This window comes from Dermacentor albipictus, chromosome 8 (genome assembly GCF_038994185.2).
Source record: "Dermacentor albipictus isolate Rhodes 1998 colony chromosome 8, USDA_Dalb.pri_finalv2, whole genome shotgun sequence".
NCBI lineage: Eukaryota > Metazoa > Arthropoda > Arachnida > Ixodida > Ixodidae > Dermacentor > Dermacentor albipictus.
Window position 1 is genome coordinate 102,068,779 of NC_091828.1, and position 21,381 is coordinate 102,090,159.

At 50.4% G+C, this 21,381-nt stretch overlaps 2 protein-coding genes across 5 annotated transcripts in view; both read left to right on the forward strand.

The window, feature by feature from the left end:
• The window catches only part of LOC135913721 (streptococcal hemagglutinin-like), a 94,704-nt gene extending 73,890 nt beyond the window's left edge, over positions 1–20,814 (forward strand). Inside the window, exons 12-13 of one of the 3 annotated variants that reach the window (XM_070523871.1) lie at positions 10,884–10,954; positions 20,798–20,814. In XM_070523871.1, the coding sequence (XP_070379972.1) occupies positions 10,884–10,943 (60 nt within the window). In that variant the 3' untranslated portion in view covers positions 10,944–10,954; positions 20,798–20,814. Of the gene's footprint in view, positions 1–10,883; positions 10,955–11,038; positions 11,510–11,572; positions 12,408–20,797 lie in introns of those variants that run through there. The other 2 variants (XM_070523870.1, XM_065446326.1) reach the window with 2 other exon arrangements.
• On the forward strand, positions 12,613–16,488 carry LOC135913723 (BAG family molecular chaperone regulator 3-like). Of its 2 annotated transcripts, none has more exons than XM_065446331.2 (2): positions 12,613–12,941; positions 14,599–16,488. In XM_065446331.2, exons 1-2 carry the CDS (start codon positions 12,777–12,779, stop codon positions 16,219–16,221), a joined length of 1,788 nt encoding a protein of 595 aa, XP_065302403.1. In that variant the 5' UTR covers positions 12,613–12,776; the 3' UTR covers positions 16,222–16,488. The 2 variants fall into 2 exon arrangements, with proteins under 2 accessions (XP_065302403.1, XP_065302404.1); XM_065446332.2 differs by lacking the exon at positions 12,613–12,941 and adding an exon at positions 13,922–14,087.
• Positions 20,815–21,381: the final 567 nt, after the last annotated feature.

Consider the following 21,381-nt stretch of genomic DNA (forward strand, 5'->3'; position numbering starts at 1 on the left):
GGCGCTCCAGTTCCAAAAGTAAGCGGAACAACAGTGTATCTTTACTGCAATTTTGACAACGCGTATCTGGAAATGGGTGCCATACTCGAGATTCTTTCGACGTTGGCATGCCTTTCAAACTCCCTGGCTTCAATTTCTTCATTGCAATATGTACCATAAAATAGTCGGTTAAAAAACTGAATTTGTTAATTTTTGATAATTTGTCAATTATGCATCTCAATTTATTGTCCAAGCAATGTCTGCCTCTTCGAGAAAGCTAGTCCGAAGAATACTGTTGTGCTGTCAGTCGCAAGCAATCTTTAAGAATTCTGTATTAGTCTAAAGCAAGACACGTACAAGATACGAAAGCAGTACGCCATCACAACTTCAACTTCGTCAGTTTTTTTTTTTTTCCGCGTACGAGCCCTTTCCTCAGATCGCTCAGTTCACTCAGAACGCGAGGCCTCAGCCTCGGTGCACCAGGAATGCCGTGGAGAATTTCGAGCTTACGCAACAACTCTGGTAATGACATCTTACAACGAGTGGTGTCCAAGGAAGAAAGGAAATCAACTTTATTCTAGGTCCTGCGCAGGCCACGAGAGCTTTGGGCTTTCATAGAGTGGGCGTCTCCCACGGCGGAACCAAAAGCCGACGTCTGTGACGTGTATCCGGCTCCCGAGATCGCTTCCGCCGCATTCAACCAGCAAAAGCATGGGCTTTAAGTTCCGCATTCGAAGTCCGGAGGGCGCCACCCTAGGAATCGTAAAGCCCGTTAAACTTCGTAAAGTAGTGCCGCGCTTTGAAGAATGCCGCCTCCTCCTCCGCGCTCTGGCCGAGGCCGCCGCCGCGTCGCTATTGGCCTAATAGCATCACGTGGGTCCTCGCGCCGTGCATCAGCGCCATTTTTGCTCGAGAAGCGTCTACGGAGTGGCGAGGAGCGCATGTTGGCGCCGTTGCTACGCTCGAGCAGTGTAGGCGGAGCCATAGTCGAGGAGGAAGCGTGAAAGAGAGGACGAACGAGGAGGAGTGAAGGCAGAGAAGGAGAGTGTAGTGCACTACTTTACGAAGTTTAAGGGGCTTTAAGGAATCATGGATTCGTGCGCCACCTAGTGTGACGCATAGTTTAACCACAGAGTACACAAGTGCTAATACACCAGTCACCTCCCCTGCCCTCCTTAACTGTTGGCATGAAACGTCTACGAATAGTCATTTTATTATTATTTTCCTTTGAAGAGAATGTGCACGAGACACGCAAAAAAAAATGTTTCATGCGCTTTGTAGTTGGACGAAGCGTCACAATTTATCGTGTGTCGCTACCAGTTTTGCTGCTGCCACAGAACACGTGCTTGGGTGTACGCGTAACGGAAGGAAATATTATTATTTGGTCTGCACACATCACAGCAATCACAGAGAAGATGAAGATACCTGCACCGTAAAATAACATGCACCCTTAAATGTGAAAAAATAAATGGTGCAAATTTGTCTATTATTCACATCCTTACACCCGATACAAAATAATATGCACCCTTAAATGTGAAAAGGCGTGTAAATCAGTTCGTAACTGGAACCGTGACACCCAAACACCCATCGTACCTTGCTGGTGAAGCAGCGCACTGACACAGACACAGAGAAGACAAACAGAAAAAGACGACACTCGCTGCTTTTCTGTTTTTCTGTTTGTCTTCTCTGTGTCTGTGTCAGTGCGCTGCTTCACCAGCAAGGTACGATGATCACTCACCAACTAGCCCAACTTTCGACTTTACTGAACCAAACACCCATGTTCTGGGTGTAAGGCTGTGAGTTATAGACATATCTACACCCTTTTTCACTCTTAATTAAGGGTGCATATTATTTTGCAGCATAGCTGGCAACTTCAACCAGGAGGGGCACAGCGTCTGCGTGCTCTCGAAGAAAAAAGCGACACAGAAAAAGAATAGTGAATGAAGAAATGCAGAGATATGAAGAGGAAAAGAAAATAACCTCTTCCCCCCCCCCTCACACACACACGCAAAAAAATGGGAGGGATGAAGTACAGCGCAAGTATAAAACATGCTCGTGCGTCATTTAACGCTAGGCTAATGGTTCACAAATTACTTCAAAGATTGGAGTAACATGGTAGGCTGTAGTCTGGAATCTAGATTTGAATAACATTTATTTCCGCGCCAGCGAAAGAGGGCGGAAGGAAGAGATTGACAATGCAATGTTCTACCTTCGAAAACATCATTCCCAGAAAGAAAGAAAAAAAGACACAGCAGCGCCTCACGGGATCAATATGTCAAGCTGAGCTTTGCAGAAAAGGCCCTTTCGTTATCCTAGCAGTTCGATTGACGGAGTGCTTACGTTCGCCGCTTTGACTACATAATGCGGTTGACAGCCAGCGCCTCGATAATTTCGTGCACACATTTATCTTTGTGCGTGGTCAGAACCACACGATCTCCAGACGAAGGAGCGCAGCCGCATTCCAAAAAAAAAAAATTTATGGGGTTTTACGTGCCAAAACCACTTTCTGATTATGAGGCACGCCGTAGTGGAGGACTCCGGAAATTTCGACCACATGGGGTTCTTTAACGTGCACCTAAATCTAAGTACACGGGTGTTTTCACATTTCGCCCCCATCGAAATGCGGCCGCCGTGGCCGGGATTCGATCCCGCGACCTCGTGCTCAGCAGCCTAACACCATAGGCAACCGCGGCGGGTGAGCCGCATTCCTGAGAGTGGACAAACAGATTGCCGTCGGTGGTAATTATTCACGTTTAAACTACATGCTCTCCTAAGTGGTCATGATGGCATCGTCCTGTCTGTCCTATGCGCTTCTTATACCGCAGGACTGTGCACTTATCGCAGTTTGGTGATCGTGCGGTGGGCACAGAGAAACAGGTGTGCGCGGAATTATTTAGTCAAGGGCTATCGATCGGAATGGTCAAAGCTGCGTAAGCTTGACGTATTGATCAGGTGTGGTCCTATACTGTGCACTGTACGTTGTCTTTCTTTTGTGGGTGGGGGGAGGGGGGGCAATAAAATTCTTGAAGTTAGCGCATGATGGTCCTCAACGTCGTCCTTCCGTCCTTGTCTGCTGGCGCTGAAAATGTTTTCCAAGTTAGGATACCAACATGCCCAACATACAGCAGTCAGTGTGCTATACTTGCCGCCTTCAGAAATCACAGGTTAAGGGCTCTGTGCGCTTGGTCAGGTTTGGACACACGTACTCATTCCAAACGTCCACCAAGATAATATGAAGAGGAAAAAGAAGATGAACGCAGCAGTATTGAGCACATCATCATCATCATCATCATCATCATCATCAGACTGTTTTATGTCCACTGTAGGACGAGTGCCTCTCCCTGCGATCTCCAATTACCCCTGTCCTGCGCCAACCGGTTAAAACTAGCGCCTGCGAATTTCCTAATTTCATCGCTCCACCTAGTCGCCTGCCGTCTTGGACTGCGTTTTCCTTCTCTTGGTACCCATCCTGTAACCCTAATGGTGCAACGGTTGTCTAACCGGTGCATTACATGACCTGCCCAGCTCCATTTCTTTCTCTTGATGTCAATTAGAATATCGTCTGTACCCGTTTGCTCTCTGATCCAAACCGCTCTCTTTCTGTCTCTTAACGTTAAGCCTAGCAATCTTCGTTCCACTGCTCTTTGCGCGGTCCTTATCTCTGCCCCACATGTCATCACTGGTAAAATGCGCTGATGGTACACCTTCCTTTCAATGATAATGGTAAGCTCATAACGGGAACCAACCACAACGTCAGCACTTTGGAGATAAGTATGAGGTGGTATGAGGAACTCTGATAAGAGTGACGGTGCTTAGCACTGACGTTTTGCAAATGCCATTGTGGGCTCAAATCGGAGATCTTGTCAGCGGTTCAAAAGTTATTGAGAGGATGGTGGGCCGATTGGCATAGCCCCCCCCCCCCCCCCCCCCCGCGGTAAAACCACAAATGAGGCCGTGCAGGGCGGCGTGCAGTAAAGGACCTCTTTCGAAGTCAGAGAAGTGCAGAGCGAAATTAGTTCCGCGACGAAAGAATCGGGGGAACACGGGTGAAAATAAATGGGCGGCTAGAGTGCACAAATATCTGTACCTCAGAAGCGTGCGCACAGAACGATGGAAGATGCATCAAGAAAGTTGGAAACCCGGTGCAGGGCAATTTAATGTGTAAATAGGCAACCAGGAGACATCAAAAAGAAAGTGAGTTTAACAGAGACTGTAAATTAGATGAAAAGCACGGAAACGAAAAAAATACCGTGGAGAAGTACAAAAAGAAACGGCAAGAAAGAAATCAGGTGGAAAAATCTGCGCAACAGCACAAATGGCAATGCAAAGAGAGAGAGAGAATAGAAGAGAGAAAAGTGAGGAGGTTAAGCAGGGACGTGCCCGGTTGTCTACCCTACACCTGGGGAGGGGGAGGGCAGTGCACTTGCTATTTGAGGCCCATGCTCGTCGCCTGAGAACAAGAGCATCCCAAATATTCCCAAGCTGGGGCATCTGCACGACGACGCAAAAATCGGGAGAAAACTCGGCACATCCTTCTAGAACATGCGAAGGTATGTTCACCCAGCGAAACCAGTAGGTAACGCCCACCTCCGTTCCAGAAGCAGTGGGAGTCAAATCGGATGGAATCATTGACCGGTCAGCAGTTGAGATGACCAAGAACGTTTTAGAGTGTTTGGTCGGGTAAAAAAAAAGGGCAAGGGAAGAGATTGATAGGACCGGATCCGTTGCAGGCATAGGTAACTATGTAGAGATGGAGGTTTTAATGGGAAATGAACGTATCACTGAGAAGTAGCCGAAATGCTGGACTGCGATTCGTGTAGCAAAGCCAGATTAGATCAAGTAAGTTAAGTGACTATTTGCCACCGCCGGGTTTCAAGGAGTGTGCGCCAATGAAGATCGTCGCCACCTGCAGTCCGCGGCTCCGGTGACTCCCCGTAACGCGTAAGCGGTAATAAGTTTGTAGCAGTACATTTCTGAGAAGTATTGAATGCGGTATATGCAGCTACAAATGCATCTAGGTTCTCACGCGCGCGTATATACGGGAAGAGGCAACGCATGAATACTTTGTTTAGCGCAAAACGACAGACACAAGAAAGACGACAGGACAAGGCGCTACTCTCAACTGACATCATTTTATTGCGTCACTCCTTTATAGACCGCTCAAACTAGAGCAACGTGCGCAGTGAGCACCATGTGGTGGAGCCACCAAACTCCGATCCCAAGAGCGGATGCCAAGAGCCCAAGATCCAAGAGCAATAAAATGATGTCAGTTGAGAGTAGCGCCTTGTCCTGTCGTCTTTCTTGTGTCTGTCGTTTTGCGCTAAACAAAGTATTCATGGATTCGCACCAACTAGCCCGCCAACGCATTGTGCTGAAGAGGCAACGCAACTCACCCTGAAAGGCCGACGATGACTCGCTCCGGCGGGCCTGTCGAAGGGAGTAATCCAATCCAACGTGTGCTGGCGCTCTACTGTAACGTTGGGGGTTCGTGGCGTTTGTTATAAAGCTCGCCGCGCGACAGAGCTGTATCTCTCTCTCGCCTCGGCAAGCTCGCGAGGAAAGGGGGGGGGGGGGGGTGATATCCCCGGCTTCGCATTTTTATTGTCTTCAACCTATTGTACTTGTCGGCAATATCTCTCAAACCCCACCCATGATCCGCTGGGACGGCTTCGGCTATAGAAGGTGCAGTGACCGCGTACAAAGCCGATCGTCTCGAGCTGTGTCTAAACGGCGATGATTTCCTTGATTGGGGCAGTGGGAGTCGCACTTATCGGCCCTTAGCTCCATACTGAGCGCAGCTTGATTCGCCACGTCGAAACGGCCGCCTGTGTGTCAGCCACCTCGCCTCGTGTGCGCCACTTATCACTTGACGCACGTGGTAAACATAGCTACTGCAGAGCGTTCATGGGGGAAACAGAGCGGCGCATATGGGGAGGTGCGAAACCATACGCGTGTGTACAACACGGATTGCGTGGAACCCCCCAGGAGCGACTTGCGCACTGATATCGCTCTTACTTGGCGATTGGTACCCTATTTAAAAGGAACGTCTTTACAAAAGAAAAAAACAATTGTCCGTCAGTGCAGGTTCAGTCGTTTTAGAGCGAAAGCTCTGCTCCTCGATGTTCAGCTCCCAAGGTCAGTGTCAAGTATGAAGATGCGGCGTGACGTCACGTGATCCTCTGCGGAGAGGCTTCGCAGCTGCCGAGTAGCTGCCAAATTTAGTAGCTGCCAGAAGCCGGGTAGCAGCAAAATTTATGCAACTGACTGCACGCCTGTGCGCCTCCTAACTCCCGGTGACCACAGGTTTAAGTGTGATGGATTACGCCTATACTGTACGGGGCTGGATTGAGCACTCTCAAACGCGACCACTGTCGCTCGCATACACAAGCGTATACAGCCTAGCTATGCCTCTTTGCGACGCCGAGGGAGGGGCTAAGTTTGTCCTGCGATTACGTCACGCGCGCGCGACAACGGCGCCATCTGCACACGCGACCTATATGCATGTTCGTGTAATGGCTTTCTCTCTCTACCAAAGTAAAAAAATTACGGTGTTTTACGGGCCAAAACCACTTTCTGATTACGAGGCACGCCGTAGTGGAGGACTCCGGAAATTTCGACCCCCTGGGGTTCTTTAACGTGCACCTAAATCTAAGTACACGGGTGTTTTCGCATTTCGCCCCCATCGAAATGCGGCCGCCGTAGCCGGGATTCGATCCCGCGACCTCGTGCTCAGCAGCCCAACACCATAGCCACTGAGCAAACCACGGCGGGTCTACCAAAGTAAGGCGCGTACGTATATATAGTCCGGTTGCAAAGTTATATTACCGATAATAGTACTACGTGGCTTAATTGCATGTGCTTTTAGCGAACAACCCTCTATGCTGACCGAAATGAAATACGCGTCACGTAAAAAAAAAGAAAAGCTAGGTTGTTTATTGCGCGTGCAAAACTATAACCGCACATTCGCAGTCAGGTATAGGGGAGGCGTCAGTAATTTTCTTGCGTGGCGTTGACGACGCCGTGATGTCGCGGTATCGACGGCGCATGCGCCGCTCCGCGAGAGGAAGGTTAGCAGGCGCGCCGCCGTGCGTCTGGCCCCACGAAACGGGCAAGCCGAGTGGGCGCGCCCCCCGATATGCTCTTGCTGCGTGCAGTAGTATAGTGCGCCAGCGGAACAGACGGTACCCGCGCTTCCATGCAGCTACGAGTGCTGACGGTTCTCCGTCGGCGCTCTTCGTCGTGCTAACATTGTGAGACGCCTGGCATCTGCCAGGGCGCTGTCTCTGCTGCGCGGCGCGGGTTGCCTCGCGCGCTGAACGTGTACGTCGCGCCAACATCGTGTTGTCATCGCCTTTTTTTTAGAGCCCCGTCTGAGGAGCTTCTATATAGTAGTTCAGGCCGACCTCCCAGCTTTTCTCTCATAACACACACACACACACACACACACATATATATATATATATATATATATATATATATATATATATATATATATATACGGACGCCAACAGAAGACAAAAGAATACGGTGGTTGTGGTTGGTACTCTGCCGTTGCCTGGCTCTGTGCATTAATATAAAACGTCGAGCGCATCTAAGCACGTACTATCAATATTCAGTACTATCAATATCAATTCAGTACAACACCAATATCAATACTAGCTACGCTTTCATTGCATCGCCCTTCGGGCGATCGAAACTGACCAGTTTTATTTTTCTGGTGGCATTCAATGAAGTAATAGACCTGCCGTGGTTGCTTAGTGGCTATGGTGTTGGACTGCTAGGCGCGAGGTCGCGAGATGGAATCCCGGTCACGGCGGCCGCATTTCGATAGGGGTGAAAGGCGGAAACACCCGTGTGTACTTAGATTTAGGTGCAGGCTAAAGAACCTCAGATGGTCCAAGTTATTCCGAAGTCCCCCACTGCGACGTGCCTCACAATCAGATCGTCGTTTCAGCGCGTAAAACCTCATAATTTACTCAATTAATGAAGTAATTGCAATTGTGTATCCAACTCGATCATTACTGCCCTAATTATCGCGAAGTCGATTAAGGAGTTCTAGACAATTGTATTAATTAATCACTGAAATGGGAAGTTTTCAGCAAGGTACAATTAGCGTGCTCAATTGTTCCTACAGGAGCGAAAAACTCGCGATACGCGAAAGATGTCACGTGATTACGTACCCGCCCGCACCACAGAGCAGCGCCCTCAAACAGGCTCTCTGGGTACGATGTATTGCAGCCAGAAACGTATATCGCCGATCGTTCCTTATCAACACAATGGCGACGCGCTGTCTCGGGAAAGGCGCAACAGATAAAGGGGTAGTCCTACCCCTTAGATTTTCTCTCTCGTGGGAGAGAGAGAGATAAACACTTACTTTATATAACATATGAATTACGGAATCGGTTGAGCGCGGCCCTATGTCCAAGGCCTCACTGGTACAGTTCTTCAACGCAGCGTTTAAGAACTCTACCACGTGCTCCTGTGCCGGCAAGAGAGAGAGAGAGAAGTCATAAGGGTAAGGAAGGCAGCTAGGTTAACCAGGCTGAGCCTAATTATCCCTAATTATCGCGAAGTCGATCAAGGAGTTCTAGACAATTGTATTAATTAATCACTGAAATGGGAAGCTCTCAGCAAGCTACAATTAGCGTGCACAATTTTTCCTACAGGAGAGAAAAACTCGCGATACGCGAAAGATGCCACGTCATTACGTACCCGCCCGCACCACAGAGCAGCGCCCTCGAACAGGCTCACTGGGTACGATGCGATTGCAGCCCGAAACGTATATCGCCGATCGTTCCTTATCAACACAATGGTGACGCGCTGTCTCGGGAAAGGCGCAACAGATAAAGAGGTAGTCTACCCCTCGCGGGACGCGCTGTCTCGAGAAAGGCGCATCAGATAAAGTGGCAGTCCTACCCTTTAGATTTTCTTTCTCGAGGGAGAGAGATCAACATTTACTTTGTATAACTTATGAATTATGGAGTCAGCGGAGCGTGGCCCTATGTCCAAGTCCTCACTGGCACAGTTCTTCAACGCAGTGTTGAAGAACTGTACCACGTGCTCCTGTGCCGGCAAGAGAAAGAGAGAGAAGTCATAAGGGAAAGGAAGGGAGGTTGTTGTGCCATTACCACCAGCCCGGATTCCGAATCTACAAGATGCAGAATTTATCCTGCGAGCGCCCTTTGGACAAACCCGGGGCTGCGCCGAAAGGCACAGCGCCCTAATTCTTCCTTGACAAGTCAAGATGCTGAGCCGTCAGGCAGCGGTGTCCTGCGGAGAAGTATCGGCGAGCGACATGTCCGAACGTGCAACCAAGTGCCAGACAGCCCGGCGCCGTACCTTCCTTTGCCTGGAGGTCACCGCGCCCGCCAACCTTGAACCGGGGGGCCAGCGCGGTCGCTGATTGGACCTCTCGGACGACCGTCGAGTGCTGGCTTTGTATTGGGCCGTTTGAGTGACAATGGTTTCTCGGGGATTATAAGCCGCGACGCGGCCGCCTGGAAAACCGGATCCGCCGACCCACCGGGAGCCAGTGCCGCTCTCGACTGGAGTGAGATGTGTCACGTCGCCGTGCGGGAACAGTCGCGTTTGCTGTGAGCTCTCGGCCGCAGTGCCGATCCGATCATGTCCTGTATAATGACCTGCATATAGTGTATAAAGTCCCTTTTGTTATTCTCACCGACGCCTGACTCGGAGTCTTCGCTATACAAACGCTCTGTCACGAAACGGGTGACGAGCGCTACGGGACCACCTCAAAGTCGTAACAAGGTTAACCAGGCAGAGCCCGGTAGCTAGCTACCCTGCTCTGGCGAAGGGAAAAATAAGGGGAGAGAGTAAAACTTTATTCAATGTAAATAAAATAAGGCAGGATGGTTGGAGGCAGGATTGGAGTGAATAGTTGGATTGAGCCAGCCGTAACAGAGCGCCATGGCGCACGCGTGGGAGGGCGGGGAATCTGGAACGGTGGGAAGGGGCCAACGCGCCTGAGAACACGACATGTAGTTTGAAGTGTGTGAGTTCGTTACAGCGAATGTCGGGGAGCCTTGGCGCAAAGCTTCACTCGCGAGCGTGTTAGCCCGTTCATTCCCCGAAAATCCCTCGGTCATGACGAGGGCGTGCGCAAAGATTGTGTTACGAGACTGCAAACGGGGCGTGAAGCGAACCCTGCAAAAGCTTGCGACAAGCGTCCGTAGAATCGGCAAGTATGATCCGGGAAGCTGTTAGGAATTCTGCAAGTACTGGACTACGGAAGGCTGGGGGCCAGGGAATGCCGCTACGCGAGCGTAGGTTCAGCAGTATTAGTTCGCAATGAATTATAGGGGGAGCACCGAGCAGCGACCTCGAAACTGTTTCTTATCAATTATGCACAATGGCCAGCTGAAGCGATCACAATGTCCTTTTATTTTCTTTTTGTCTGTTTACGCACTCATTCGGCAAATTATTGGTGGTCACAACTAGACCTTTCTTTTTTTTCGTATGAGTATTGCGGCCTTGCAAAACCTGTCGCCATGTTTGCAAGTCGTTACGTGAGCCGAAGTTCATTGCATCTTTGACCCAACATCCGGACACCTTCAGTAGTCGTCCTAGTCTGAAATCATGGTTCATACACCGTCGAAGGGGGGACAGAGGTAAGGTAACGAAAAGTGCACACGAAAAAGCAAATAAGAAATGGAACATTGCATAACGCAAGGACAACAAAATTTTTATTTTTAGAAAATTGAGGTACATATACTTGCGGACAACTTTCTGTAGCAATGAAGTTTGGAAAGCTACGGGCGCGTGGCTGCAGCTGCACGCAGTCAAGTAGTAGTAGTAGTAGTAGTAGTAGTAGTAGTAGTAGTAGTCAAGTAGCTGCGCCAAGTAGTCCGCCAGCGTTTGACAGTGCTTTTGCTTGTTCGGAACAGACGCTGAATCGACGCAGCTTCACGGGCGACGGTTTCGAGTTTGCCCAGACGCGGAAGTAAAAAGCCGCAATGTAAGTAAACGTTTTTACATTCAGTGGTGTGTTTTAGCTTACTTAACTGTTGCTAATAAGGTGTTTATGTTTTCTTTTCCCCAGCCTAAACTAGCGTGGATGAAAACACGGGACTCTCTTCAGAAGCGCTCTCACTTGAGCGCGCTTTGCCTCCGTATAGCTTTCCCTTCATCGCCACAGAAAGTTATCCGCGAGTATATGTATACGGCACCCTTATCAACGTAACCTTCCGGACACTTCAACGAAAAAAGAAAACATCTTAGAGTTTTACAAGAAGAGAGGTTAATAGTGGAGAAACCAGTTTTATGTAGGTAAAAACTCAGACGCGGAACTCCAGAACGGAAGCTTGATATTTTGTATGTCGTCTCGCGTTGTCGTGATATGTACTTGTTTCTTTTATGAAGGTAAAAACTAAGACGCGGAACTCCAGAGCGGAAGCTTGATATAATGTATGTCGTCTCGCGTTGTCTTGAAATGTACTTGTATGTGTTCCACATGAATCGTAGCTGCTATTAATTTACTCATCGAAGTCGGCTTCTGCTTCTTTTTCTCTTCCCTGCAAGCACACCGTTCTCAGACTCGAAGCATAGAGTTGAATTTCTTTGCCTATGTTCGAAGCCTCGGGAAGATTCGGGAACACAGATCGATGCAACGGCGGCACCACATCTTCAGGCCGGTAGCGCCATCCTGTGTCAAGTGCGGTCTGCCATCGGTTACCGGAGCAACCAGAGCGGCGCCGGAGATGGCCGTGGTGCAGCGTGTAAACTTGCCTAAATGAATGCTGCAGGTAAACATATGAAGGAACAATAAAAAGCTGACGTAATCGAGAGTTAGACGGAAGCCAGTCTTAAAGATGCGATTGAGCTAGGAATGCACCACGCCCCAGCGCAACGTACGCGTGGAAGCACTGAAACAACGACCTGAACCTTGAGTTTGCTTGAGCGCACCATAATCACACCGCCAAACGATGCGCTTTCATATCCGCCTCCCACCTTTTACGAGATGACGCAAAACTTGCGTGGTGGGCCAGTCGTGTGGAATTCGTCGTATGTTTAGTAACAGTGCAAAAGCAGCACGGACAAAACACAACACTTTTACGCTGCACATCGCAACGTTTTCAATTACAGCACTGATAAAATACTACGCGCGTTACAACTGGCACCGTTTCTGAAATTAAAACCATTAATACATCCTTGTCAGATTCTTTTACGGCATTTAAAGAATGTGTTTTATTCAACGTCATTGTCAGCAAATTTAAAGCTGTCAGTAACCGGAAGTGTAAAGAGGTAACGGGGGTGCACAGCTGTCTAGGTTTTTTTGTTTGTCGACATCAAAATGTGACGTCGAAACGTATCGCTCAGTCGGCGTCGAGGGCCGTGAGTATCATTTTCCCCACTTCAGAGAGCTCGAGAAAGTCAACGCTGCGAGTGCGTCGGGTGGCGACACGCGTCAAAGGCGTTTGAAGCTGGCGCGCCGCATCTCGAATGTTCGCGACTCCTCGAGAAGCTTGACGCTGGCTGGCGCCGGCGGTGGCGAGGACCGCGAAGCAGCGCGACAATTCGAGAACGTCGGGCGGGTTTCGAGAAGCTTCTCGTTCTCATTTCTGCGTCGCGGTGGCGCTAGGTTCCCGTCCAGCTTCCTCTGATTCGTCGGCTCAAATCGTGACGTTTCGCCGTTCTCGTTTCCAATTGGCTCCTGGGACTTGTGACGTCCGGTTACGTCACCCACCGTTGCGTCTCCCCTTTTTCTCTTCTCTGCCTTTCTGCGTGTAGGTGGACAAACGCGTTGCGAGTTTTTTGCGCTGTGGGGGTAGCCGATAAATATGAGCTACAGACGAGTGCCGTTTCAGTTTAATCCCGACCGAAGCTCGGACGAGAGACGATCGGAGATACTGCGAAGATTCGGGTTTCAGCCCGAAGAGGATAACATGTTCTACGAGACCAATTCGCCCTCATGGTCGACGGACTGGGCCGGCCGTTTCCACAGGGTAAGTAGCAGCTCTCTCTCGACATATTGCGCAAGCAGCTGACAACGCATTTCGCGCCCAGTGGCTGCATCAACGCGCCTTCCCGGCCGCGTTTACAGGGGTTAGGTCCAAGCGTAATCGTACTTTCGCGTGTCACACAGCATCGATTCTCCGAAACCATCAAGCGTGCCACAAATGGGCCAATGGTAACGGAAACTGCTGTGGCAGGGCACGGGTGTTGGCCTGGCTTCGTTATTGGCTTGGCTATGATGTACCGCATTGATTTCGCCGCGCATCGGCCGTCGATCGTCTGCTTGAGGCTCCTCGCAGGTCGTCTGCTTCACTAATCCGGTTTCTTTCTGGGGCGAACTAGCAGGGGAAAAAAATGTAATTGTTGCGTGGCGTGCAAAGCGCTGTGCAAGAACCAGTCGTGAGAAGTCCGAGCAGCGAAGGCTCTCCGTGCAATCGTCGACTCTCGCGGCGCGTAACCTTCAAGCGGCGCTTTGGCTGAGACCTTGAACGATCAGGCCATGAGAGCTGCAGTACGGGACTGGCCGCGTAGGCAAAACAAATACAGAAAGACCAGCCGAACGATCCCGCTTGCCGGAAAAAAAGGCGAGGTGGAAAAGATGTCGAGGCGAGGGGAAAATTGCAGTTCATAACGGATTGTTTAGCTAGCTTGTGTGGGGGGTTCGTTGTTGGCGGCTTGGTTTTTCGGCTGCGCGTTCGATGTTTTTCTTTTTTTTTTCTTGTTATCGCTGTTTCTTTTAGGGCTGCCGCGCCGACTGTCTCTTTTCTTGTTCTTCGGAATATTTTTAGACGGTCAGCGAAGTTGCTATTTTGCGTGGGTCGCCTGCCTCCCGCAGCGTTTGGGCGGTGCAACGTCATGAGGGCGCTACGCCATTTGACAGGCGGAAACGACGCGAAAAAAAAAAAAAAATGTAGAGCGAACTGCGGGCGAGGTTAGGGGAGGGCTCCGAAAAGGATTTTTTTCTCTTCGTCGCTTCCGTTTCGGCGGTTGTCTGGTACGCGGTGCGTCTGCCTTTAAGCGGTTGCGCTGTGGATCAGCTGACTAGGCGTTGATCGTCAGCCTGCTTTCTTTTTGTGACTGGATTTGGAAGCGTGCGGGCGTCGCGGGATATGGCTGGTCGCAAGCGCAAATCTCAGGTGCATAGACTTTCGACCATCTGCAATCTTCTAGCGCGATCGAATTGAGCCATCAGCAGAGTTAATAGAAGAAGCAAACAAACAGCGTGCTGTCACGTTACGTCTCTCATCGCTCGCTACAGTTTTGCGTTTGTGTGAGCGTCACATCAAATGTAGTAGCAACTAACGTGTTAGGGCTTTGCATTCGCGGCAGGTAACTGGCAATGTCCGACATATTGTATGAAGCTGCAGCGACTTCTTGCCAGCTCAGAGGCGGATTAGGCAGAAGCAGACGACACTAGGCGCGTTCCAGCTTTGACTTCTGTTCAGCGATTTGTTACGTGAAGGTCAGCTCTCTTTATTAGCCTTAACTAACTGGTTTTGTTCTTAGTCCCCGCGGATTGACTCATGTACGAGCCTATACGCGGTTGTTTGTCGAAACGAGTACTTTTCATCGTTTGGTAATGCGTGCCTCGTCACGTGTTTGCCACGGCGTTTTTCCTGACCGTTCCTTTCCGTTTCTCTGACGCAGCCCGCCTTCTATGACGACCCGGAATGGCGCAACACCAGCTCCGTGTTCGGCAACTCCGGCTCCATGCCCGGCTCGCCGCAGTCGTCGCGCGTGCGCCGGGGCTGGACCACCGAATTCGACGAAGGCGGCGTGCCCATCAAGGTGGTCCACGAGACGACGTCCGGAGGCGGCGGCGGAGGCGGCAGCCACGACGAGGCCAACGATGCCGCCTCGGAGACGTCGTCCCAGGGCAGTCGCTCCAGCTGCTCGAGCTCTCGCAGCGGTGGAGCCAACGGGGCGTCGTGCTCCAAGTCGCGCCACGAACCCCGCGTCCACCACATCCCCATCATGGTGGAGCCCCGCACGGGCGCCTCGAGCAGCGCGGGCTACGCGTCCGACGGTGAGCTCAAGCCTCAGAGCCAGGCCAGGAGGACGTTCGCCGCAGCCCCGAGCCCCAAGGAAAGCCAGCAGCAGCAGCCTGCTTCCGGGGAGCCCAGGAATGTCCACACCATACCCGTCGAAGTGGACGGGTACCCAATGCAGGGACAGGCCAGGAGCCCGTCGTCTCATAACCACCACCACCACCACAACGAAGAAATGGCCGGAGAGTCGCAGAACGTGCGGACGGTCCCCATTGAAATGGACTGCGGAGACGAGGCTATGGCCAGGTGTCGGGTCGACGACCCGATGGACGAGCAGGAGGCTGGCGGAAAGAGTTGGCCGCACACGTTCCCGAGGCAAAAGTGCCAGCAGTCGTCTAGGCGCACCCCATCGACTGCCAAATCGTCGTCGGGTGGCAGGCTAGGACCGCAGGCCTCGCCACCAAAGCAGGGCTCGGAGCCCCCGCCGCCACAGCAGCAAGAGACGAAGACCCAGTCCACGGCCGAGGAGCAGATCCGAAGGATCAGCCTGGAGCTTGCGGACCTGCGACAGCAGGTGTTGAATTTCAGCGGTAGGCCCGGTGACAAGCAGTACAAGTTTCTTGATGAGATGCTCACGCGACTCATGATCAAGCTTGATGCTGTGGACCCAGCAGGCAGAGATGACGTCCGCCAGCTGCGCAAGTCGATGATCAGAGAAGTGCAGTCTGTCATCAACTTGCTCGAGGGCAGACCTCCAGCGAGTGCTCTTGTTGAGGTTGTAACTCAGGAAGTCAAAGACCTTGCCGGTGAAGCCAGTCCACCCAACGAAGAGGAAGGCAGTGAGAGTCCCAGCGAGGCTACCGGTGCTGCTGCGGCAGCCGCTTCCGCAGCTCCTGAGGTGTCGCCTGAAGTGCCACCACCACCTGCTGTCGAGAGGGTTGGCGGCAAGGATGAGAAAGGAGACACACCAATGGAAGTCGAGGCGCCAGCAACTGCTGAAGCCCAGCCACCACCAAGCGTCGAGATGGTCCCAGCCACATCGGGCGGCGGTGCAAGTGGGGAAGAGCTACCACCTGCACCCGAACTTCCAACAATTCCGATGCCTGTCGACATTGACCCTTGCGCAGCTAGTTCCTCTGGTAACCTGGCAGGGGGGCCCCATGCGGGATCGGCGAGCCCCTTCAACGAACAAAACCTGTTCTCTCTAAACCACAGCGAAGATGAGAGTACACATATTGAAGGCAGCATCCCCACTGAGCACTCGGGCTCGACGGAACTCTGAAGAGGTTTCCGGCGGGTTGTCGTGTCACAGTATTGCAGTTAGGTTCTGTTAAGTGACAGAATCAGAGTTGGCCAGAAAGCTTGCACGTTGCTGTACGGTGTAGCGGGTGGCCTTGCTGGAACCAAAGTTTCTTGCAATGACTGACTGTACATACTGCTGTATCTAAGTCAAAATTGTGCATGTACATAAATTGTTTTTGCCGCGTGTATTTAAAAAGTGTGTTATGTTGCAAGTTGTTATAATAAATGTCTAGCATTTCTTGATGCACTCCATGTCTGCTTTCTTTTTTTTTTTAAAGATGCACATATATTTTCTGATCTCTCCGAGCATTCAGTGTATAAGGGAGCAGAATAATAGCGTGCACAAAGCTTCAAGGGGGTGTCTACCCCAGGAGCACCTCATGATTGTCCAATTCAACAACGTGATCTACGTGTCCAGGGTCGGTCTTGTCCCTCATTAGCAATTTCATTCCAGTTTTGGTTTAGGCGGGCGTTTCGAAAAATTAGTGCAAGGACTGCCTCCACTTTGCAGAAACAAAACTAAAAGAGGGAGTCATGTGACAACTCTAAATTCAAATGGGAAGATATCTATGGATTGCTATTCGCTTCCCCTAGTACGCAATGATTTCATTTGCCAAAGTTGAGCTGTACCCATAGAGCTGTACCTCCAGTGTCAAAGCAGGCTGAGGTCCACATATTATCGCAGACAGGTGCTTCTGTGTTCAATATTCTTTTGTTGACAATCGTTTTTAAAAAGGGGCTTCTATCCTTGTCAAGGTGTTGACTCAAGGCTGTGCTTTCTTTGCCTACTGCTGATCATTACACAGACGAGGCACACTTAGTCCTTTAAATTAGAGAAGGCCTCTCGAGTCCCATATCTAACCGCCCCGTTCGTATACTGTACACAGTAGTTTTACTGCATATTTGTGGTGTCCTATGACGTCACTCTGCTTTCCGGCACCCGGTGCCACTACTCGATGCGTCACCTACCCCTCCCCTCTTTTTCTTTCTCTTGCCGCCCCCCCCCCTCCCCTCACAGTTCTTAACGCACATTTTCTATTGTGAATATATAAAGGGCAACACTTCTAGTTTTGCCTGTGATTCGGCATTTATCTCTATAAAAAAGGGAGCCAGTAGGGTGGCAGTTAGAGATGTCGCACCTTGTAATCGTTCTATATACTGCCGCCATAGGCACTGCAAACACTTGAGCCCACAGTTAGCAGCTTCAACATCATACATTGAAATGACACGGAGTAAGCAATGTCACGGGCGCAGCAGACGTTTACCGCATTCGGCTACGATCCGCTGAGAAAACGAAAGGCTCGACTGGCCTACACCCGAAGCTTCCCGCAACCCCCCCACCACCACCCCCCTGCCCTAGGGCCGCCACTGATGGTAGGCACAGTGGAGTCACTCCACAACGAACGCCTCTATACAACGAAGTGCCATGCGTAACGAAGGAACGATCCTGCCCCGGTTCGGTTGCCGGGCTGTGGCCACCCTTTATAACGAAGTGACCTGTGTAACGAATTGTCTCGGAGGAACCGCGCGCTTCGTTATTTAACGGCCTTCGACTGTACGCAGCGCTTTCGCGAGGCCGTCAGAACGAGCCGACGCAAAGTCTCGGGCACGATTTGCGCATCCCGTTGGGAGGCATTCCGCGGCGGCAACCGACAGCCATTCCATGGTGCCGCTACATCGATATCCGGGCAGCCGGCCCATTGTCTCTACGCTCGCCGCTTGCAGGCGCTTCCTGGTTTGATATTTCCCGGTCACGGATGGCGTGGCAGGTGTTCCCGTTTGCTTGGCCGGGCAAATAAGAGAGAGAGAGAGAGACGTTCGTCCTTGAGGGCCACGTCGCATCCTCTGTCTGCGTCGGTCACGCCTGTTTCACTTTGGTTATGCATACTATTAAACGCGCGCGCGCAGAACGGTGACAGACAGATGCTGGCGTGAGGTAAACCTCTTGAGGATGGGAGAGAGACGTCAGATTTCCAATTAACTGACTTCGCAAGCGGTGCGATGCGCTCTTCGCGTCAGCTTCTCGTTTCTGGTGTCCTAGCCAATGAGCTCGTGTCCTTCTGTAATGCACGAAGTGACTCACTATAAGCCAATTTACACGCTTAAGGGTACGTAAGGGTGTGAACTTGTCGATAACCCCCATTCTTACACCCATAAAAATTGTAAGGGGGTGAGTTATAGGCATATTCATACTTTATGCACCATTTAGGCTCTAGATGGGTGTTTACAGTGCACCTTCATCATTCGACTCTTCTTTTTCTAACACACACTGCACACTATTTCATCGCTCATTCCTTTCAACATGAGAGATACATCAATTACGTCATTCTTGCGTTTTCTTTTTTTTTATTTTTTAACCTTCACACCTAGGCGTGCGCCTGCAAGTCTTTACGCTGCACCGAACTATAGCTGAAGACGGACTTCGGGCTTCAATTGAGTGCGATGTATGCTACACTGGCTTACATGCATTTGGGGCTGCTGGGGAACTTGTAAGCGACGATGTAAACCTCCTCTGTTGCCAGCAGCAATGATGGAAGCACCCTTTGTCTGTCAGTCATCGTTGCGAGGGCATATCGAGCTTGCCGAGAAAATATCGGTGGCAAAAGACAACGGGGCATTAAATCTTTGAAGATAGAGATAAACGAGCAACGGCGAAGCTTTCTCCGCCCCCCCCCCCCCCCAATAAAAGCCAAATGGCCAACATACAACAGGGGTGGCGATGTCGGCTTGTTGGCTGATCATCGTGGAATGGCACGAAGTATGTAGCCAAGCCAAAACAAGGACACAAGAAGTAACGAAGCACAGCAACAAGGGCTAACTTTTAACTGAAAGCTATCCATTTTTGGAACGAATTTTCAGCATGGTACCTGGGCGTTCCGGTTACCTTTGGGCTTGAATGCATAACGCGGCGGCTTTGTTTAATTTTTATCTTAAATAAGTAGAACAATAGTGCATTTCTATACCGCAAATTTCATGGCGATTACGTTTAAATCCGTGTTATCCCTAGAATTCGTTGCAAATTTATATGCCTTGCTAGCTGAACGGTTGCAACTGCAATATGTGTAGTAACGCAAATAATTTTGAAGTTAATTCGTTACTAGTTGATAAATAGTCGAATATGCTTTTCGATTTTTCGTGTGACAAATGTCCGCCGCTTCGAGTAATCCAGCTCAAGGACTACAATTATGCATCTGCCACATATACGATTTCTTAGTCCTTGGTATATATATAAATGTATGTTTGTGTGTGTGCGTGCGTGCGTGTGTGTGTGTGTGTGTGTGTGTGTGTGTGTGTGCGTGTGTGTGTGTGTGTGTGTGTGTGTGTGTGTGTGTGTGTGCGCGCGTGTTGTCGCCAGACGTGCACACGGATCCGCTGACAGACGGCGACTATCCCTCGTTTGCAGACGACACAAATATGATGCGCTGTCCCTGCATACCTTCTTCAGCTACAGCCCGACCCAAATTAGTAGTCCGATAATTATCATATCGCACCGTGGTCTTAGCTCGAACATTATGTGGGAAAATATCCAGACGGTATATATATAAACGACTCGGCAGACGGGCTGCGACAACCTCGTTTGCAGAAGTCATAAATATGACCGTGCGGAGCGTGTGTTCACGCGGCGTCTCGCTGCAAAAAAAATGCGAAGCGCACTGAGAAACTCTCGGAATAGAATCCAGTGACGACACACCTGACGTCACAACGACGAGGGGGTCCAACCGCGGCGCTGCGCGGAAATAGGCGTGCCAAGAAATTCCCGCTATTTTCTGCATTTTTGATGGGCAAGGCTCGCCGCGCACAGTCTCTCTCTCTCGAGCAGTTGCAGGTTTTGGGAAACAGGACTCTAGAAACTAAAAAAAAAAGAAGAAAAAGAACCGAAGCCGCGCCGCGCATTCTAAAGCGTCCGCGTCTGTCTCCTCCGTGAAACGGATCCAGTGACTTAAACCGTTTCAATTGGCGTGCGACAGACGTGACTTTCCGGAATCGACAAATCGTCTGGCTCCTGAAACAGACGATTTCTTTTTCTTTCTTTCGTTCTTTCTTTCTTTCTTTCTTTTGGTAGCGAACGTTAGGCTTAGCTGTGCCTTCTTTTGCGCACACTTAAATGTAGCGTACGTGGCCTCCCGCAAACCAAGCCGCAATACCAGGTGCACGATGTCGCCGACGTTTGAAACGGTCGTACCCTGCGCAAGAACACGCCGCACTTTCTGAGGGCCTTCGAGCAACGGCCAGATTTCGGGCTCTGAACTTTGCGAGAGCACAGTCGCTATTTTGGGGGGAAGCACGCGCGGGACAAGAACCCGGAGGCGTTATCGCTTCGCTCCTTTGTTTATGTTTGGCTTGGCGCCCTTCTTTCGTAACCTTGTTGCTTCGGTTCGTTATGCGTATGTATTTCTCTTATTTCTTCGTTTTCTGGGTACTGAAGATCGCTTATTTATTAGCTTTTATGGTACTTGTTTTTTAGAGACTTGTTGATGAATAGTTTATATGGATGTAAGAATACAAGAGACGACGCAAGGGCTTTGACGTCTGCAATTTTTATTTTTTTGTTCCAGTGCACTCTCGTTGTTGCTGGGCGTTCTTGATGCGAGAGCAGACGGCACGTGTCTCGAGAAGGCGCTGCAGCAGACGACAGAGGAAAAGCAAACTCGGTCGTCGTAGTCGTCTGCTACCTTTCTGGAAGTGTGCCATTCCCTCAGGCTACTATAATTTCATCTTCTTTGTCGACTAAAACGTAGGCAAAAGACAAAAGAAAAGTCGAGAGATCGCAAAAATTGGTTGCATGGGGCCTATTTCGCAATCCAATCTCCTTCGCATGCATTTTATGCCTCGTCTGCCGTCTGGATTTCGCCGAAGAAGGGTTCCGTGCGAGCAGGAATTAATTACGTGTATCGCAGCTTAATGTTCTGTAGCCCGAACCTGTTTTGGCACCCATTCTAACAACTGGTGGCAGCGTCTTGTCTAGTCCAGCGTCCCGCAAGAATTTTGAAAACGCCTTCTTATGCAGTGGACGACGCGAATCATATGTGGCGCTGCTTTCGGAGAAGGACGATGGAATCGATGCGTCACTGTATCAAAGTAACTTAGGCAACGGATTTTTTTTTTGTTTCATGGCAGGGCGACACATGCCACATCTATC